The sequence below is a fragment of the Hipposideros armiger genome, unplaced genomic scaffold, assembly GCF_001890085.2.
Source record: "Hipposideros armiger isolate ML-2016 unplaced genomic scaffold, ASM189008v1 scaffold_32, whole genome shotgun sequence".
Classification (NCBI taxonomy): Eukaryota; Metazoa; Chordata; class Mammalia; order Chiroptera; family Hipposideridae; genus Hipposideros; species Hipposideros armiger.
The window spans coordinates 507,142-526,349 of NW_017731382.1; the positions used below are offsets into that span (position 1 = coordinate 507,142).

A 19,208-nucleotide genomic window follows, 5' to 3' on the forward strand; every position below is an offset into this window, starting at 1 on the left:
GCTCAGGCTTGGGGTGTCTCATGAGGCAACAGTCAAGCTGGGGCTGCAACTGGCTGAAGGAGGTTCCACTTGGAGGTGACAGGCACACACCTGACGATCGGTGCTGGCTTGGGGCAGGAGGCCTTGCTTCCTCTTGACCTGGGCCTCTCCACTGGGCTGCTTGGGTGTCCCCAAAACCCAGTGCTGGCTTTTCACAGAGCAGCGACCCAGGAAAGCAAGGAGGCAGCGCAGTGTACCTTGGTGGACACTCGGTCATCACGTCATTTCCGCCATGTCTGTTGGTTACACACAGGTTGGTCCTTTTCAGTGTTCGAGGGGGACTGGACAAGGACATGAATCCAGCAGGTGGGGACCACTGGGGTCAGGTGTGTGACGGTGGGGGTTGGGTGTTTGTTGCCAGGGAGCCGCTCAGCCTTCACTAGTGACCAGCGTGCATCTGTTTTCTCAAGTGGGGCTGAGGGTGGCGTCTGCACAGCGGGGATCCAATGCAATTAAGCTGCAAAACACTCTGCTTGCTGGTCCCGCGTTCTAGAATTGGAGCTTTCCTCCCTCTTTCCAAGCCCTGGTGCAGCCCAAACATCCTCCTTGTGTTTTAAGGGCTGGATACATTACAGTCTCCCCAGGTAAGAAGAATCTCCTCAGGTAGGGCCCTCAGCAGGTAAGAGGGCAGGTCCCCTGGGACCCGGACTGGCTGGTGCATTTTAGGGGGTGGGCCTGTTCGGATGGGGGCCGCCCCCAGCTCCGAGCCCCTCCCTCTTCCCAGCACGCTGCTCCTCCTCCGGATCAGGCACCCTCCTGCAGAGCCCCCCCAGTTTGCAAAGAGCCGGCAGGTCGTGGGCGGGGCCGTGTGGGTCGCAGAGCCCCCCTGCTGGTCCGTCCCCGCTTCCCGCTTCCCGGAGCAAAGGAGCGCCGCGGCCGCCGCGCTCCACCACGCTGGTCACACCTTCTCGCCATGCTCTGCTTTCCGGGCAAATTGCCGAGGGTCGCGCGCGCCACCGTCCAGGAGCCGGGGCGCCGGGGCGCCGGTTCGAATCCCGCGGGCCCGGCGGTGCGGGCCGGGCGGGGACCGCTGTGTTCGGGGCGGCGCCGGGCGGGGGGCGGGGCGGGGGCAGTGAGGTAATTTCCGCGCTCGGGCGTCAGAGGTTTGAGTCACCCCCGGGGCAGAATCGAAAGTGATCGCGCGGCGGGCGCGGCCGAATGGGGGGTAAGTGCGGGGATGCAGGGTCTCCACTGTGGGTGGCAGCTGCCAGCGCCCCCTCCCTACAGTCGGGGCCTCGGTGGGACCCGGGCGGGCTCCCGGGAGCGGAGGGGGCGGAGGCGCCGGGCTGCAGGCGGTGCTAGTGGAGTGGGGGGCTGGTGTCCAGGGGACACCCCCCCCACACCAAGGCGCAGCGCTGGGCCAGCAGGCTGGGGTGCTGACTCAGCGCCGGGCTTCCCCCCAGGTAGCCCTGCAGCCTCATCACCAGGACCCTGGCTAGCCCCCGGGAGGGAGCAGTCTCTGGACCCCAAGTTCCTAACCCTTTAGCCTTGTCCTTGCCAGCTGCAGCTGCCCCTGCACCTGAACGCCCACGGCTTTGGGGATCTCTGCTCAGCCCCCTTCTGGAGGGAACTCAAGTTTTCACTTTGGAGCAATGAGGCTTTTCTGGGTTGACCTCAGATCATTTCCTTTTAAAACATCATCTTGGTGTCGCCCTCAAAGTTTCTCTTGAAAGTTTCCTTTGGAGGAAACTGGCAGTGTTACAGTAGCTGGTTCCCCTTTCGGGTCCCAGTTGACTGGGGAAGCCCCAGGGGCACCACCTGGGCAGGCCCCTGCCCCTGCAAGTTTCTGCGGCTGTGTCCTCCGGACCTCCCCCACGGCCCCGGTGGGCGGCAACTAGTCCCTCTCCAGATAGGCGCGGGGTGCAACGTCCCCAGGAGCCAACTGTCCCTTCACAGAGTGGGGGTGCTGAGGGAGCCCTGTGAGTCCTTGGGCCTCCAGGGCTCCTGTTGCTAGGGCAACCTCAGAGCCAGCTAGCTCCTTTTGAGAAGGGCCCGGAGACCTTGCAGAAGGGGAGGGGTCTGGGCTGGGTCAAGGTCAGCGGGGCTAGCCTCCTTGGATCTAATAACCCTCTGCGCCTGTCCTGCGGGCAGAAATCTGCTGCTCACCTTCCCGGGCCCCGTGCTGAGGAGAAGCCGTGTGTCTGAGCCCCCGCCGGGGGGTGGCAGCCCTCCTGGCCCCCGGCCCTGACCTTGCTCTCGGCTCTTCCCATCCCAGACTTCTCTTCAAGGGTGATCGGCCCCAGAGGACCCGCTGAGCCCCTGAGTCTCAAATGGCAACCCGCACAGTCAGGTCAGCATCGGAGAGGGTGTCCCCGGGGTCTGGCCCATCGCCCAGCAGCGCCACGGCCACCCAGGAGCCATCTCTGGACAGGCTGCGCGCCCAGCTGGACCTGTGTCTGGGCTGCTCTCGCTGTGCGCAGCGCCTCAACGAGAGCACCTACCTCCTGCATGCGGTGGAGCACAGCTGCCCCCGCGAGATCCTGCTGGCCCGCTTCAAGCGAGCCGCCAAGAGCAGGGTCTGGCGCAAGGTGGACCTCCGGCCGAGCTTCCCGCGGCCTGCCCGCTATCAGGTCTGCCGCTACTACCGCCCTGGGCAGGGCTGCCGCCGGCACCGCAACCAGTGCACCTTCGCCCGCAGCCCCGAGGAGGCACTGGTCTGGACCTTTGAGCGCGAGCACAGCCTCCACCGCCTGCGGCTGAAGGCCCTGGTGCAGGGTGGCAGGGCCCGGGGCGGGCTGCACGGCCTGGCTGATGTCATCCGTGCGGAGTTTGGTGGCCACTTTCAGCTGCTCTGTTCCCATTGCTTCCGGCACTGCCCCCCCCGCCTCTGCCCCGTGGACCCCCAGGGCCGGTGCCCCAAGCATGGAGCCTGCCCCTCGGTCCTGACCCATGTGAGGTCTGAGGGCCGTCGCAAGCAGCAGGTCACAGAGGTGCGGCCACGGCCCCAGCACTGCCAGAGGCTGGCCTATTGCATATTCGTGGGGCGCGGGTGGCCGTGCCGGCACGGGGCACCCCGCTGCCAGTATGCACACAGCGCTGTGGAGATGGCTGTGTGGGAGGCCGAGCAGCTGGGTGGATTCCAGCGCAGGGACCTGCTCACACGCCTGACCCCCAGGGGGGACAGGCCCCCAGCCCACCACCACCAGCCCTCTACAGTCCAGCTGTACTGCCATGCCTGCCTGGTCACCTGCCACTCCCAGGAGGCCTTTGAGAACCACTGCTCATCTCTGGAGCACGCACAGATGGTGGTCCTGGACCAGGCCGTGCCCTGGAAGCACCGAAGCCCTCCCGCTGGGCTCTCCACCTTCGAGCTCTGCCCCAGGTAAGGACAGTGGGGTGGGGTTTGGGGAGGAGGAGTGAACCCACCTTCAGCCACAACCGGGGATTCCCTGTTCTGTGTGACCAGCTGGCACCTCGAGGGCTTCTGGGGGAAGGGAGGCTAAGCTGGTCCCAGGCCACTCATGCCAGCCTTGTCCTATGTGGACAGGATGGAGGAGGCCCCGCCGGCACCCTGCCCCGGCCTGGAACCTATCCCTGCTCCCCACACAGACCTGTTTTGGGCTGAGGGGTCTCACCCCATGTGGCCTGCTGGCCTCCTCTGCCCCCAGGCCCGACCTCTGTGAGTACGGGGACGTCTGCACCAAGGCGCACTCAGAGCAGGAGCTGCAGGAGTGGACACAGCGTGTGCAGACCGTGGCGCTGCGGGAGCAGGCGGCCTGGCAGGAGGGGCTGGTGCCCTACAAGGCGCGGCTGCTGGACGAGTACCAGCGCAGCAGCACCGAAGTCCTGGTGGTAAGTGGGGCCTTGTGAGTGGGCTGGGCAGGCGGGGGCCGGGGCTCCCTGACGACAGCCTGGTTTCCCTGTGCAGCTGGCTGAGACTGTCGATGGTGTGTCCGTCAGCTGCAACCAGCCCCTGGTGCATCGGGCCCAGGAGAAGAACACTGAGCACAGCTGGATGTTTGTTGTCCACTCTGAGGTAAGGGGCAGTATAGCCGCGAGTCAGCTGGGGTCTGCAGCCACTGCCCTGCACAGCCTCGCCATGTGTGTGCACGTGTGCATGTGCATGTGTGTGTCATCTTCCCGGCCCCGTGGGGTTATCCTGCTGGGTCTGGCAGAGAGTGAGGGACTGTGCCCGAGCACCCCATGCTGCACACTCACCTCACTCAGCATCCGTGGGGCCTAGGCAGGCTCTGTGGCCCCATCTTGCAGAGGCAACCACTGAGGTTCAGGGAGGCTGAGTGGCCTGCTGGGGTCACAGCTGGGAATCGCAGCAGGGCAGGGCTCTGTGTCAGCCAGACCCTGATGGGTGGTGGGCTAGCGCCAGGATCACTCACCACCGAGTTTCTCCCCAGGAGCCCCTGCAACATGTGGCCCTGCTCAAGCAGGAACTGGGAGCAGACTTCTCACTGGTGGCCCCGCGCCTCCCTCCGGGCCAGCTGTACGCGCAGGGGGAGCGTTTCTGTGTGCCTGACCGCCCTACCGAGTTCCAGGTGGGAGTGTGTGTGCAGAGCACCTCCTTTGGCACCTTCGAGCAGTGGGTGGTCTTCGACTTTGGCCGCCGGCCGGTGCTACTGCAAAAGCTGGAGTTACAGCTGGGCCAGGTGCACTGCCCGGGGCTCTCGGGGTCGCCGGTGCCCGGCCACCATGAGGAGCTAGAGCGTTGGCACACTGGCAACCGCCATGTGGTACCTGGCGTGGAGCGCACAGCGGAGCAGGCAGCCCTGATGGCCAAGTACAAGGTGCCAGCCCTGGCCCTCGAGTTCCAGCGCAACGGCCCAGCCCCGGGTCCCCTCTCCCACACCAACTACCGGCAGAGGATGCACCAGTTTCTCTACGAAGAGGAGGCCACCCAACAAGAGCTGGTGGCTAAGTGAGTAGGGGCCGGTGGGCGGGCAGGGCTGTGGGGGCCGGCCGCAGAGTTCCGGCCCGGGTCAGCTGAGCCGTGTACCCCGCCCCGCCCCCCCCAGGCTGAACCTCCGGGGCCCCGTGTCCCTGAAGACGGCCCTGCAGACACCAGCCCTCGGCATGCTGTTCGCACCGCCGGGAGCCCTGTATGCCGAGGTCCCCATCCCCTCCTCCCTGACACCTGACACAGACCAGGGCTTCCTGCTGGGCCGGGCGGTCAGCACGGCCCTTGTGGCCCCTGTGCCTGCCCCTGACAACACGGTGTTCGAGGCGCGGCTGGAGCCCCGGGCCAGCTCAGAGCAGGCCCGGTGGTTGCTGCTGCCGGAGCGCTGCTGTGCGGCCCTGGGGCTGCGGCCCGAGGCCAGCCCCCTGCTGGAGGTGCAGTTCCAGATCGACCCGCTGACCTTCCGCCTCTGGCACCAGGCAGTGGACGCGCTGCCGGACGAGCGGCTGGTGGTGCCCGACCTGCCCGCCTGTGCCCTGCCCCGCCCCCGGCCCAGCCCGTCCGCGCTGCAGGGCAACCGCAAGCAGAAGCTGGCCGTGGAGTTCATCGCGGGCAGCGGCCCTAAGGGCACGCAGCCCATCGCCCCGCTGCTCATCTACGGCCCCTTCGGGACGGGCAAGACCTACACACTCGCCATGGCCTCCCTGGAGGTCATCCGACAGCCTCACACCAAGGTGCTCATCTGCACACACACCAACAGGTGAGCCCAGAGCCGCTGCTCCCTGGGCCAGGCTGAGCTGCCGTGGTGGTGTCACCCCAACAGAGGAAGGGGTACCTGGGGCCTGGGGCTCTGGCTGGTGCCTAGGTTCCCTGCAGGCCCGGAAGGCTAGCTCTAGAGCAGACGTCCCAGGGCTGCCTGGCTGGGGGTGGAGTGGAGCCCCAGCTGGGCACACTGGGCGCATAGTGGGTCCCTGGGCGAGTCCCAGTCACTCTGATCAGGGCTGCTCCCTGACAGCCGGTCAGTCTGGGCTGAGAGGGCCAGGGGATGTCTGTGCTTAGGCCCAGTGCAGAGTGCATGTGGGCGGGGGCTGTGGGCGCCTCCGCCGGGCCCTCGGTGAGGTGGAGTGGGGGGTGGCTCACCAGCACTTCCTGGGCCAGGACTTACCCTTGTTCTTAAGAGAACACAGATCTATGCTCCGTGGGTGGAGGCGGGGGGGCGGGTGTCGGTCGCGGGTCTTTAGCCTCCTTTGTCTCGGCATCGGGCAGGGCTGGGCAGTAGGCGCTTTTGCGCGCAGCTGCCAAGGCCCCATGTGCCCTCTCCCCCTCAGCGCGGCTGACATCTACATTCAGGAGCACTTCCACAGTTACGTGAGCAGCGGCCACGCTGAGGCCAGGCCTCTCCGGGTGATGTACACAGACCGTCCGCCGAGCCAGACGGACACAGCCACGCTGCAGTACTGCTGCCTGACTGAGGACCTCCGGGCCTTCCGCCCACCCACGCATGCGGAGCTGGAGCGGCACCGCATTGTGGTGACCACCACGTCGCAGGCCCGCGAGCTCGGGGTGCCCGCTGGCTTCTTCTCTCACATTCTCATCGACGAGGCCGCCCAGATGCTGGAGTGCGAGGCCCTGATCCCGCTGCGCTACGCCCTGCCAGGCACCCGGGTGGTGCTGGCCGGTGACCACATGCAGGTCACGCCCAGGCTGTTCAGCGTGGACCGGGGACGCGCCGCCAGGCACACGCTGCTGCACCGCCTGTTCCAGCACTACCAGCAGCAGGCGCACCAGGTGGCCCAGCGCAGCCGTATCATCTTCCACGAGAACTACCGCTCCACCGAGGCCATTGTCACCTTTGTGTCACGCCACTTCTACGTGGCCAAGGGCACCCCCATCCACGCCAGCGGCAAGGTCCCACGCCACCCCCGGCGCTACCCGCTCATGTTCTGCCACGTGGCCGGGAGCCCAGAGCGTGACATGTCAATGACGTCGTGGCTCAACACGGCTGAGGTCATCCAGGTCATCGAGCAGGTGCAGGAAGTCTACGACACCTGGCCCCACTGCTGGGGCGGCCGGGACAAGAGGCACATCTGCGTTGTGTCCCATGGCGCCCAGGTAAGCCCACCGTCCAGACAGCTCCTCCTTAGCCCCCGGTGGTCTGGGGGACTGTGCCCCCGGCTGGGCCTCCTCGCCTCGGTTTCCCCTCCTGTAAGAGGGTCCCAGGGCGGATGTGCACATGAACTATGTGCTGGCACCAAGGCTGGCTGTCATCGGGGCCCTCACCGCACACCAAGCCCTCACGGGCCCCATCTGGTCCTGTGTCTCCAGGTGAGCGCGCTGAGGCAGGAGCTGAGGAGGCGGGACCTGGGCCAGGTGTCCGTGGGTAGCTTTGAGATCCTGCCAGGTGGGTGATTGGTGGTGGGGCAGGGCGGGGGTGGCCCTGGGCACAAGCGCAGCCTGACCCCGCCCCCCTCGCAGGGCGGGAGTTCCGTGTGGTGGTACTCAGCACGGTGCACAGCCAGCACAGCCTGCGGAGCCCAGGGGCGCCCGGCCTGGAATTCTTCACAGACGCCCGCGTGCTCAACACCATCATGACCCGCGCTCAGTCCCAGGTGGTGGCCGTGGGTGACGCCATGTCCCTCTGCTCCTTCGGGGCCTGCAGCAAACTCTGGAAGAGCTTCATTCGTGATTGTGTGGAGCATTGCAGTGTCTGCCCCGAGGGCCTGTTGCTGGAACAGATCGAGCAGGGGGTGATCCAGAGGCAGCGCTGGGCCCGCTGCCTGCAGCCTGCGGCCCCACCGGCAGAGCAATCCGTGGCAGTGGTGGCCGGGGACACTGGCCCAGAGGAGGGGACAGCAGGGGGCCCAGCCACAGGGCATGCGGCTGCGGTGAACGTGGAGCCGGGGGCCGTGTCCGAGGCCGATGGGGGTGCACTCCTGCCCAGGGCCTCGGAGGCAGGAGACGCGGCCACACAGGAGGCAGAGGCTGTGAGGTGCCCAGCAGCCGGGGACGCAGCATCAGCAGGGAACTCAACAGCCACAGAGAGTGAGGACCCCGGGGACCCCGAGGACTCTGAGTCTGACTTCTGGCCCTCCGACTGGGAGCTGAACACCGATGACCCCATCCTGCAGGAGCTCTTGGACGAGAGCCAGAATGTGACGGTGACTGTCCGGGAGGACGGGCTGCTGGACACCGTCGCCAGGCCCGCATCCCCACAGCGGGCCCGGCAGTACGTGTCCCTGCCGCGGGCCACGATGCGCCACCTGCTGCGCACGGAGCCCGAGAGGCACTACCGCTGTACCTTTGTACAGGAGACCTTCGAGCGGGCTACGGCTGTCCCGCTGGACAACTTGGGCCCTGGCCCCATCCAGGTCAGGGGCCGCTTGCACTGCGGGATGGCCTTCACTGGGGACGAGGTGCTGGTCAAGGTCCTGGGTGGCGAAAGGGGTTCTGCCGGGCGGCCGCAAGGCCGCGTGCTGGGCGTGCTAAAGCGGAGGCGCCAAGAGCTGGCATTTGTGTGCCGCATGGATGAGTGGGACCCTCGTATCATGACCCCTATCGATGGCTCCGTGACCAAGATCTTTGTGGCTGAGCTGAAGGACCCGCAGCTGGTGCCCGTGCACTGTCTCTGGAGGGGCCGCCTGCAGCGGGTGACACATGAGCGGCTCCCCGCCCAGGCCTGGCGCCGCCGGTTGTTCTGGGTGCGTGTTGTCCTGTGGCGGGAACGCTTCTACTACCCGCTGGGCATCGTGCTGGAGGTGCTGCCTGAGGCCACCACCTGGGAGCAGGGCCTGCGCATCCTGAACCTGGAGTACGAACTGCGGGAACTCTCGCCTGACCCGGCCACGGTCTCCAAGGTGCTGCAGAAGTACCGCACTGAGCTCAGCCGAGCGCCCAGCTGCCGGGAGGACTGCCGTGGCTTCCTGACCTTCACCGTGGACCCCCAGGGCGCCTGCAACCTGGACGACGCCCTTGGCGTCCGGGACCTGGGCCTCAGGTACGAGGTGGCCGTGCACATTGCCGATGTGGCCAGCCTCGTGCCCAGGGATGGGCCGCTGGACGTGGAGGCCCGCAGGCTGGGCACCGCGTTCTATGCCCCCAACCAGGAGCCAACGCCCATGCTGCCGGCCGGCCTTTGCCAGGACGTGCTCAGCCTCCTGCCCGGCCAGGACCGCCTGGCCATCTCCCTCTTCCTCACCTTCGAGAAGGGCAGTAACCAGCTCAAGAGCCTGCGCTTTGCGCCCTCCATCATCCACTCCAACCGCCAGCTGTCCTACGAGGAGGCTGAGCAGGCAATCAGGGAGCATCCGGGGGCCGGCCTAGAGCTGCCAGACCGCCTGGACTCCGTGGACGCCTGTGTGGTGGCCGCATGCTACTTCGCCCACGTGCTGCGCCAGCGTCGCCTGCAGGCTGCCTGCTACTACGAGCAGCCAGATGAGGACAGCAAGCTGGGCTTCCGTGCGGCCCACGCCATGGTCAAAGAGTACATGATTCAGTTCAACAGACTAGTGGCTGAGTTCCTGGTGGGCAGGGAGCACACTCAGACGGTCACGCCGCTGCGGTGGCAGCCTATGCCCAGCAGCCGCCAGCTCGAAGCTGTGAGCGAGAAGCACGGGCAGCTGGTGCCGCTGTCACTACACCTGCGCCAGCACCTGCAAGGCCACAGCCCCCCCGCTCCACAGCTGCACCTGCTGGCCACGCTCTGGAAGCACGTCCAGCTTGCAGCCCACGCGCAGGATACCGGCCGGCTGGTGGACCTCATCACCACGGACGACATGCACCCTTCACTGGCTCCTGTGGGCCTAGACTTCCGCAAAGCCCTGGGCCGCTCCGCCTTCAGCCGCTCTAGCCAGGGTGAGCAGCAGCCGGCCAGGCACTACTCGCTACAGGTGGACTGGTACACCTGGGCCACCTCGCCCCTCCGCAGGTACCTGGACCTAGTGCTGCAGCGGCAGATCCTGCTGGCGCTGGGCCAGGGGGGTCCCACCTATTCTGCCAGGGACATCGACGGGCTGTGCCAGGACTTTAACCGCCAGAACTCACGTGCCCAGAGCTACCAGCGCCAGGCCCGCAGCCTGCACCTGGCCACGCGGCTCAAAGCCCAGCCGCATGACAAGCTGGGCTTTGCAGTGGACGTGGAGGAGGGCGCCCGCTGCTTCAGGCTGTTCTTCCCAGCCAACCGTGAGACGCTGCCCGACCCCTGCCCTGTGCACTACCGCTTCCTACAGCTGGCCGAGCACCCACACGGCCTGGTGAACCGGCCCGGCCTGCGGCTGGTGTGGCGCCGCCGCATCTATTCAGTGCGGCCGAATGGGCCGTGCCCCCCACTGTGCGGAGCCCTGCTCGACTCGCACACGCGGCCCGTGGATGCTGCCCTGTGGCAGCAGCTACTGGAGCTGGTGGAGGAACAGCGGTGGCCGGAGGCAGCTGCCCTCGTGCGGGGGTGGGGCACCGCAGAGCCACCGAGGCGGGAGGTGGGGCGGGTGGTGCGCAGCGGCTGTGGCCACTTTGTGGAGGTGACCCGGGAGCTGGGCCGTGGGGACGTGCTGCAGGTGCAGCTCAGTGCCACCCTGCAGCGGGGCATGCTGGCACCAGCCCTGCAGCTGTGGACTGTGGTGCCTGGCGTCAGCCTCTGCCTGGAGCACACGGAACGGCCCGGGGACTGCTTCTCAGGCCACGTGCCCCAGGCGGGGCAGGAACGCTGGTGCAGCGTGAACGACTACTCCCGCGTGTGGGAGCCGTTCTGCTCCCTGGAGGCGTCCACCAACTCGGTGGCCGAGAACGACGCCATCACGCTGCAGCACGTGACCGTGACCTGGGACGCAGAGGACATGGCCCAGGGGCAGCTTCAGGGCACCTTCCGCCTGGAGGCCGCCTTCCTCAGCGAGCACTGCATTGACATCAGCTGGGGACACTGTTACCTCTGCATCCGGCTCGAGGGGCTGCGGGCCGTGCCCGACACAGGGGAACCATGCCCCCCAGCCACCACACCCCGTGGGCCCAGCAGCCTTGGCCCTGTCCTGAGTATCGACCCTGACACGTACACCTGGGTGGCCCATGGGCTGACGGAGGATGGGGACTCGAGTCCAAAGGATGGCCGGCAAGAGGCCTCCAAGCAGGTGCATTTCTTCATTCACCACATGGCCATGGAGAAGGTTCCGGAAGAGGTGCTGAGGCCTGGCGCCCAGTTCACCATTGAGGTGCTGCCCAAGCAGCTTCCAGACCTGTGAGTGGCGACTACCATGGGGTGGGCAGGGAGTGTGAGGACTCCAGGGTTCCTCTTCTGGGAGGGGGTGGCTCATGGGGCAGCGGCCCCTCCCCGGGAGGGTTCTGTGGATGTTTCAGTGTCCATCTTCACCCCCACCCACCCCCAGCCGCAAGGAGGAAGCCGTGCGTAAGCTGAAGAGCTCATCCCAGCTGGTCATCAGCATCGCCCTGGGCCGCCCCATCCCCCTGCCCCGCCACCCTTCCCGCCACCCTTCCCGCCACCCTCCTGGCCGCCCGCCTGGCCAGCATTCCCTCCACAGAGGTAGGTGGGGCCCTCCAGCTGCCCGCCCCCTGCCTTCTGCCTGGCCCCGCCCTGCACCAGAGCTCAGTGAGGCCTGGCCCCTTCCTCAGGGACCGCCCACAGGCTCCTGGAGCGAGAGACCTTTGACATCCCCGGAGGCCGCCACAAGCTGAACCCCAGCCAGACCGGGGCCGTCAGAGAGGCTCTGAAGAAACAGTTCACCGTCATCCAGGGCCCGCCAGGTGGGGCCCGTGTCGGGGGCGGCGGGTGCCTCGGCAGCGCCGCGTGGGGCTCTGCTCACCCCATTCTCTGCCCACAGGCACGGGGAAGACGGTGGTGGGCTTCCACATAGTATTCTGGTTTCACAAGCTGAACGAGGAATGGGTGCCAGCCCGCGCCCCCTCCGATAAGGACAAGGTGCTGGGAAGACCCTGCATCTTGTACTGCGGCCCCTCTAACAAGTCGGTGGACGTCCTGGCAGGTGCACTGGGTCAGCCCCGGGGGGCTCTGCCTGGGGGTGCTGGGCCCACACACAGTCTCATGCTCCGACTGCCCCCAGGACTGCTCCTGAGCAGGAAAGCAGAGCTGAAGCCCCTCCGAGTGTACAGCGAGCAGGCTGAGGCCACCGAGTTCCCCATGCCAGGCGTGGGCAGCAGGGGCCTGTTCAAGAAGACCCCTGGGGAGGGGAGGCCCAACCAGAACCTCAGGTGTGTCCTCTCAGCTGTCCGTTCATCTGTCTGTCTGTCTGTATTTGGGAGGAGGTGAGAGGTCTGAGTCTTGGGCGGGGGGCCACACGGCTTCACGGAGGTCCGTCCCCCCCACCAGGAGTATCAGCCTGCACCACCGGATCCGGCAGAACACCAATCCCTACGCATCAGAAATCAAGGCTTTTGACGTCCGGCTGCAGAAAGGGGAGGTCTTCTCCAAGGAAGACCTCAGCTGGTGAGTGGCTGGGGCTGCGGAGCCGAGTCCTGGTATGGGGGTTCCTGGGTGACCAGATGGTGTCCCCCGCAGGTATAAGAAGGTCTTGGGAAAGGCCCGGACGTTTGAGCTGGAGCGGCACAGCGTCATCCTGTGCACGTGCTCATGTGCAGCCTCGGCCAGCCTCAAGAACCTGGATGTCCGGCAGATCCTTGTGGACGAGGCGGGCATGGCCACGGAGCCCGAGACCCTCATCCCGTTGGTGAACTTCTCTCAGGCTGAGAAGGTCGCTGGGTGTGGCCTCGCCCCCGGGGTGCAGGGAGCGCAAGGCGGGTAGCGGCGTGGTAGGGGGTGACGGCTGTGGACCTGCAGGTGTGAGGACCATGCCTGTCTGTCCCTCCAGGTGGTTCTTCTCGGGGACCACAAACAGCTGCGGCCAGTGGTCAAGAATGAACACCTGCAAAGCCTGGGGCTGGATCGGTCCCTGTTTGAGAGGTACCACAGGGACGCCTATATGCTGGACACGCAGTACCGCATGGTGAGCCTACCCTAGCCCAGCCTCCGCGCCTGGGGCCGGGGACGCCAGAGGTGTGCTGGCCACTCCCCAACCTCCTCCGTCCACCCTGGCCTCCTGGGGCCACAGCAGGAACAGGCGGGAGCGCTTGGCCGCGGGTGGCAGCTGGGCGGCCTGACCTGGCTTACGTCCTTCCTTGCAGCACGAGGGCATCTGTGTCTTCCCTTCCATGGAGTTCTACCAGAGCAAGCTGAAGACCTGGCAGGGCCTGAGGCGGCCGCCCAGCATCCTAGGCCATGCCCAGAAGGAGAGCTGCTGTGTCATTTTTGGTCACGTGCAGGGCCATGAGCAGAGCCTCCTGGTGTCCACGGATGAAGGGAATGAGAACTCCAAGGCCAATCAGGAGGAGGTGAAAGAGGTGGTGAGTGTCAGGGGGACCCTCCCTGGTACCCCTTGGTCAGGGAGGGCATCCTGGAGGAAGTGGCAGAGGAGCTGAAGGAACAGGTGAGGCCCTGGCACCCAGGGTGGGAGCGGCACCAGAGCCAGCTTTGCCATCACCCTCTTGGCTCCTCAGGTCCGCATCGCCAGACAGCTGACCCTGGACAGGACAGTGGACCCCAAGGACATTGCCATCCTCACGCCCTACAATGCACAGGCCGCAGAGATCAGCAGGAAACTTGCACAGGCGGGTGTCACCGGAGTGACGGTGTGCTCCATCACCAAGAGCCAGGGTGAGGCTGGCTCCGGGGCGGGGCTCTTGGGCAGCGGGTCAGGAGGGTGGGTGCAGGTGGCAGGGCAAGCGGCACCTTCCAGGGGCCTCACCGTGCCTGGCCCCCCAGGGAGCGAGTGGCGCTACGTGCTGTTGAGCACCGTCCGCTCATGCCCGGAGAGCGACTTGGACCAGCGGCCGACTAAGAGTTGGCTGAAGAGGTTCCTGGGCTTCGTGGTGGACCCCAACCAAGTGAACGTGGCCATCACCCGGGCCCAGGAAGGGCTCTGCCTCATAGGTGAGAGCTGCTTCCTGGGGGTGGGGCTGCTGGCGGGCGTGCCAGGGCCGCCACTGAGTCCTCTCTCACAGGGGACCACCTGCTCCTGCGCTGCTGCCCGCTGTGGCGCCGGCTCGTGGACTTCTGTGATGCCCAGGGCAGTCTCGTGCCTGCTGACCAGGTGCGGGTCCAGAGGAGGCCAGCTGTGTTGCTGTGAAGAGCTCCTCACCTGTCCACTGCCCTCAAGCTGCCCAGACAGCAAGGACAAGTCCCACACTGCCCTGCGCTGGCTGCCTCGCAGGCCCCGCTCAGCGGAATCCCATGTGCCTTCTGTGGTCACTGCCAGCCACCACCCGGCCACCACCCGGCACTCTTGCCTGCCTGACTGGGTGAGGGCTGTGGCAGCCGGCCGTGGTGCTGGACAGTAACCAGCTCCTGGAGTCGGCTCATCCCTGGCAGGGTGCAGGCCAGGCCCCACCCCAGCGGGATGCACATGAACTTAGGAGGGAAGGGGCGGGCCAGGGGATGCCCACCCTCCCCACTGACCTGCTTTTGCCACCACATTGGTGACAGAGCATGTCGCAGTGGGGGTGGAGGCCTGGGGACCAACAGGACACCATCTGGTGTCGCTGGGAAGGTGTGGGTTCAGGAAGGAGACCCTGTTGGGGCTGCACTTTGTTCTTCGGGTGCCATCCCGACCACCGTGGTGCCAGCCATGGTGTTCAGCTTTCTTTTCTATTTTTAAATAAACCAAAAGCCAGCGTCTTTTTTACTGCAACAGGGTTCTCAGCCTAGACTCAGGGCAGAGGCTTTCCTGGAAGTGAGGCCCTTTTCTCTGCCACCACTGCCCTGTCCCCCAGCCTGGCAGGCAGGGAGAAGGCTGACCAGAACCCGGTGGGGACCTGCCCATCCCGGCCGTGCAGTGTGTGCAATCCTCCCATGGGAATGTGGTTGGCGGTGGGACCACGGCACCCCCAGGACAGGCTGTCATGTGCTTCTGACCTGGGGTCCGCACCCCAGAGGCCTGCAGGGCTGGGGACCTTCACCTGCCCCTCAGGGTGCATCTGTGTCCTGCTTCCACACCTGCCCCAGCCCACCCAGAGGCATCTCTGACCCTGGGTTTCAGTGCAATCCCACTGTCCCCGTGGGCTGGGGGACACTGCAAACAAGTGTTTACACCAGGAAGGGCTTGCCCCAACCTGTGGCCTGGCTACAGTCCCTGGGGAACACTCTGTGTTGTCTGATTCTGATGCTTTCTACAAATTTCTACATTCCAGTTTTTTACCTCCTCTTGGACTCTTATATGATTAAACATTAATTTTATTATAAAGACCTGACGCTTTCTCGCCTCTGCGTGTTTCTGGGGTCTGACGGGGGCACAAAGGTGGCCTCTGCTCTTGCTCTGCGTTGTGAAGTGGCTGTTGAGGTTGTCAAGCCCGTTGTAGCAGATGCTGGATGGGGACATGCCGAGGGGAACCGGGACTCCACTCTACATCTGAGGACACAGCCGGCAGGCTGACGGTCCACTGCCAGGACAAAGAAAGCTGGGTGGGAGGCTGGCTTGGTGACAGTGGCCACAGCCGGTGAGCTGTGTCCAGGTGCTGCAGGACACAGAGTCCAGCCCACTGAACTCTGACCCTAGGAGGCTGGCCCAAAAGTCTAAGTCCAAAGTCCCCAGACTATCAGCAGGTCCATGCCATCTGGGTCTGAAATTATTCCCCAGGTCCCTTTGGGACAGTGCACCCCGCCTGCAGGCCCACCTGGGCTATGCAGCATTCGCTGGTTTGTGGCTGAGCCCCCAATGCCTCTGAGGTCCCTGGCTAGACAGAGGAAGGCATGGCTGGGCCCCTCTCGTAGTGGCAGCAGGGGTATCAGATGGGTCAGGAGGACAGAAAGAGGCTTCATAGGGAAAGGGGTCCCCAGGGCCTTGTGTCCTGTGCGTTCACTATTGCCTGGAGTGAGCCGTATGGCCCTACCTGGGAGAGCAGGTGCACCTAGGGCAGCTGTAGAAGCATTCAGAACCTTGACCGTATCTCGTGAAAAGGCTTGAATAAAGGAGAAGCAGGTGTCTGAGGCAGAGTTGGGACCACATCCGCCTGGAGTCAGGGAGGGCTTCCTGGAGGGAGGGGTGTTGCAGTCCAGAGGGCACGTGGGGTGGCAAGGAACTGGGCTGGACTGGAGGAGGGCAGCTGAGCACAGAAGTGGGTCGCTGAAGCAGCAGGTGAGTCTCAGGACAAAACGAGGCAGGTGAGCTGGGGGGGTGTGGGGGGGTGGATGCGCGCAGCCAGCTGCCCGACCTCAGGCCAGATCAGGAAGGGTGCCTCAGAGCTGCTCATAGAAGGGGACCTGCGGTGGCCCCACTGCGGCCTCTGGGCAGCTGTCCTTGGTAAAGGTGGGAGGCTGGACCGAGGACGGGTGGCACCAGAACCAGGAAGGCCCTGCTGGTGTGCCCGGATGCACCTCCTTGGCGAACTCCCACTCCAGCCTGCCCTCTGCGTTGGACCCATATGACCCAGCACAAGCCCCAATCCCTGACCCCTGGCCCCGCTCCAGAGGTCAGCTGTCCTGGAAGGTCCAGCTCGGGCCCCTCCTAGAAAAGGGAGCAGGGGCTGACGGGGCTCCACTAAGTCAGAAAGCAGTCATGCGGCTGCTGCCACCTTTAAAACATAAGTAGGTTTGTTTCTATAATTGTGTTTATAATGCTCTTTATTAATGGATAAATATTAGAAAATCATCTCTGGGAAGCTGTGGTCAGGGGTGGCCTGGCTTGCCCAGCAGACTGGGGGCCGGCCCTTTGGGGGGCCCTGGCCTTGTGTGCAGGGTGAGGCTGTCCTGCCAGGGCTCGTACACCAGCGTATAGCTCTCAGCTCTTTTGACTGTGAACTTGTAGACGCGGTCGGGCAACAGGTTGTGGACATCAAAGGAGCAGGCGGCCACAGGGACGATGCCACGCTGCAGGCACTCCTGCTGTGTGCGTGGGTCTAACAGCTTGAATCGCAGCTCAAACTGCTCCGGGGCCGCTGGCTGGATGGTGACAAACCAGCGCAGGGTGGCCCAATCCTGGTGGGCCACCGATTCCTTGCGGTCAAACATGACGGGCATCTTGGTGCTGAGCAGGAGCCGGATGTGGGGGACCTTGGTGGCGCCGATGTCAGATACCAGGCGGTGCTTGATATGCAGGCGCCCGGGCACCATCATGGCCAGGAAGCTGTCCATGACGGCCGACAGGCCCACCAGCTGCTGCTCCACGAGCGCCCAGCCCGCCAGGAAGGGCCGCGGGTTGGGCGACTCGAGCAGGGCGTCCAGTGTGGCACGGCCGCGGTCCAGCTGCTCCAGCAGGTCGCCGAGCAGCAGCAGCTGAATCCTGGCCTGGGCGGCACCCACTTTCTTCATGCGCTGGAACTTGCAGGGGTCGACCAGCTGGAACACGGTGTGGGGCAGCAGCGGCGGGTTCTGGTCGCCCAGGGCCAGATGCTTCGGGAGGATCTCGACATGGTAGGAGCACCTCCGGAGCAGCTCCACGCGGGCGTGGTGGCGCCTGAGCAGCTGGGGGCTCAGCTCGGAGGTCAGGAATTCACGCAGAGCAGTGCGGCGCTCCACGTAGGTCCTCCAGGCCTGCGGCTCCAGCAGCTGCCCGTCCTCGGCTTCCTCGGCCTCCTCCTGGTCCAGGAAGCACTGGGGCCTGTCTGGCTTCCTCTTGTCCAGGTCCAGGCCTGTTACCTGGAAATCCATCGTCTGGGAGAGTGGGGTGGAGGGCGGGGCGTCAGCTGGGACAGTCGGGCTGGCTTCTGCTGCCCCCTGGCAGTGTTTGCGTGTATGGGGGGTGACTTCAGGCCCCTTGTCCCCTACACCAGATCCTGTGTCCCTCTCAGGAGGAGGAGCTTATGGGGACATTTCTCTCTGGAACAGGCTGCCTGCAGGGCCGACTGGGCGGTCTGCAAGTCTGGGTAAAAGTAGGCATGGAGGGGCAAACACTGCTGGCGGCTGGTTGTGAGGGTGCAGGGCAGGGCCGAGGCCCCGGGTGCTGGGGCCACAATGACTTGGGCACAAAAGCCAGCTGCTGGGCAGTTGTGTGGCCTGGCAAAGGCCTCAGTGCCTCATCTGAAATGGGGTAACGATGCTGCTCAGGCTCCGGAGAGCAGTGCAATTCTGTCTGGGCAGCACCAGACCCCGCCCCAAAACCCCCGGGGACACTGCTACCCTGCAGACCCTCCATGCCTCACTGCAGGTGCAGAGCAGAGCCAGAGCCAAAGGCAGTCCAGTTGGTGACCAGAACCAGCATGGGCAGCAGGCCGGCCAGGCCTCAGCTCTCCGGAATAACCACGATGCCTAGCCGCTTAGCCCCTGGGGCCTCACGTGCCCTCAGGAGCTCACTGTCTCCATAGGAAAGGCCCGTAGTGAGACCCTGTCGCTCCATCTCACAGATGGGGTGCCTGAGGCCAAAATGCTTCCAGTTTGTCCTCAGTCCGGGAGTTGAGCTCTGCCACTGACCCCAGAGCCTGACCCACCTTCTGGGCCGTGCCTCCCTGCCCTCCAGGTTCCAGCTCTGGGTGTCAGTGGGAAGGGCCAGTGCACCTCACAGCTGGATGCAGCTGTGGTCCCAGGCCCAGCTGGGGCAAGCTGCCAGTCCACTAGGGCTTGGCCCTGCAAGCTGGGGCTCCTTGAACAAGGAGCCAGCATCCCTGGCTGCTGTCCCAGGTCCCAGCCACCCCCAGGGACCCGCAGCTTCACTTGGCAGAGCGCAGGTTGTCCCAGCAACCCAAGGCTTGGATGAATTACAGAGACAGCCAGTAGGTCAGGTGACATGCCCACGAAAGCACCTCCAAGTGGCAGAGTAAAGTCCGGCGGTCTGCCTCCCTCCCTAAAGGCCAGCCCTTGACCTTCCTGGGGAAGTGGAGCCAAACCAGGCCCTGGGCACAGCAGAGAGGGTATGTGGGGTGAGGAGCGGGGCGACGCCAGGGCCCCAGGACTCATGGCCTAAGTCCTGCTCTGGCCTCAGGAGGGAACACTCGCTCCTGGACCTGGCTGGTACCGTCAGGATGTTTCCAGTCGCTAACAGTCTCCCAGGTGTAAAACCGCAAGACGGGTGGTTGGTGTGACCGCCCGGAGCCCCGGCTCGCCTCCCCAGGGGCCCCGCCTTCCCGACGCCGCTGCACACCCCTCTCCCCGGGGCCCACCTCCCCGAGGCCGACTCCCCTCCCCGCCCGCCTCCCCACCTGCCCGCGCCCCACCTCCCGGCACGCCCACTTGCTCTGCCTCCGGAGCGGGCGGAGCCTGCGGCCGACTGTGCGCGGAGCCCCCGCCCCCAGCTCCGCGCCGCGGCGGCCGGCGAATTGCCATAGGGACCGCCGGCCTCTGTGACGCCGCGCCGGGTGGGGGACGGGACGGGACGGG

At 65.5% G+C, this 19,208-nt stretch overlaps 2 protein-coding genes across 3 annotated transcripts; one reads left to right on the plus strand and one right to left on the minus strand.

Annotated features, from left to right (window-relative positions):
- Window positions 1-1,148: 1,148 nt before the first annotated feature.
- HELZ2 (helicase with zinc finger 2) lies at window positions 1,149-15,142 on the plus strand. 2 transcript variants are annotated; one of them, XM_019637384.1, is made up of 20 exons: window positions 1,149-1,204; window positions 2,255-3,361; window positions 3,648-3,831; window positions 3,908-4,015; window positions 4,392-4,909; window positions 5,007-5,648; window positions 6,217-7,000; window positions 7,214-7,289; window positions 7,364-11,111; window positions 11,260-11,414; window positions 11,504-11,635; window positions 11,713-11,874; window positions 11,953-12,100; window positions 12,219-12,335; window positions 12,408-12,600; window positions 12,718-12,852; window positions 13,031-13,249; window positions 13,403-13,559; window positions 13,668-13,835; window positions 13,907-15,142. In XM_019637384.1, exons 2-20 carry the CDS (start codon window positions 2,310-2,312, stop codon window positions 14,029-14,031), a joined length of 8,823 nt encoding a protein of 2,940 aa, XP_019492929.1. In that variant the 5' UTR covers window positions 1,149-1,204; window positions 2,255-2,309; the 3' UTR covers window positions 14,032-15,142. The 2 variants fall into 2 exon arrangements, with proteins under 2 accessions (XP_019492929.1, XP_019492930.1); XM_019637385.1 differs by lacking the exons at window positions 13,403-13,559; window positions 13,668-13,835; window positions 13,907-15,142 and having other exon boundaries at window positions 12,718-12,809; window positions 13,031-13,176.
- Window positions 15,143-16,524: 1,382 nt separating this feature from the next.
- FNDC11 (fibronectin type III domain containing 11) lies at window positions 16,525-17,968 on the minus strand. Its single transcript, XM_019637195.1, has one exon. It carries the CDS (start codon window positions 17,544-17,546, stop codon window positions 16,566-16,568), a length of 981 nt encoding a protein of 326 aa, XP_019492740.1. The 5' UTR covers window positions 17,547-17,968; the 3' UTR covers window positions 16,525-16,565.
- Between the last annotated feature and the right edge of the window lie 1,240 nt (window positions 17,969-19,208).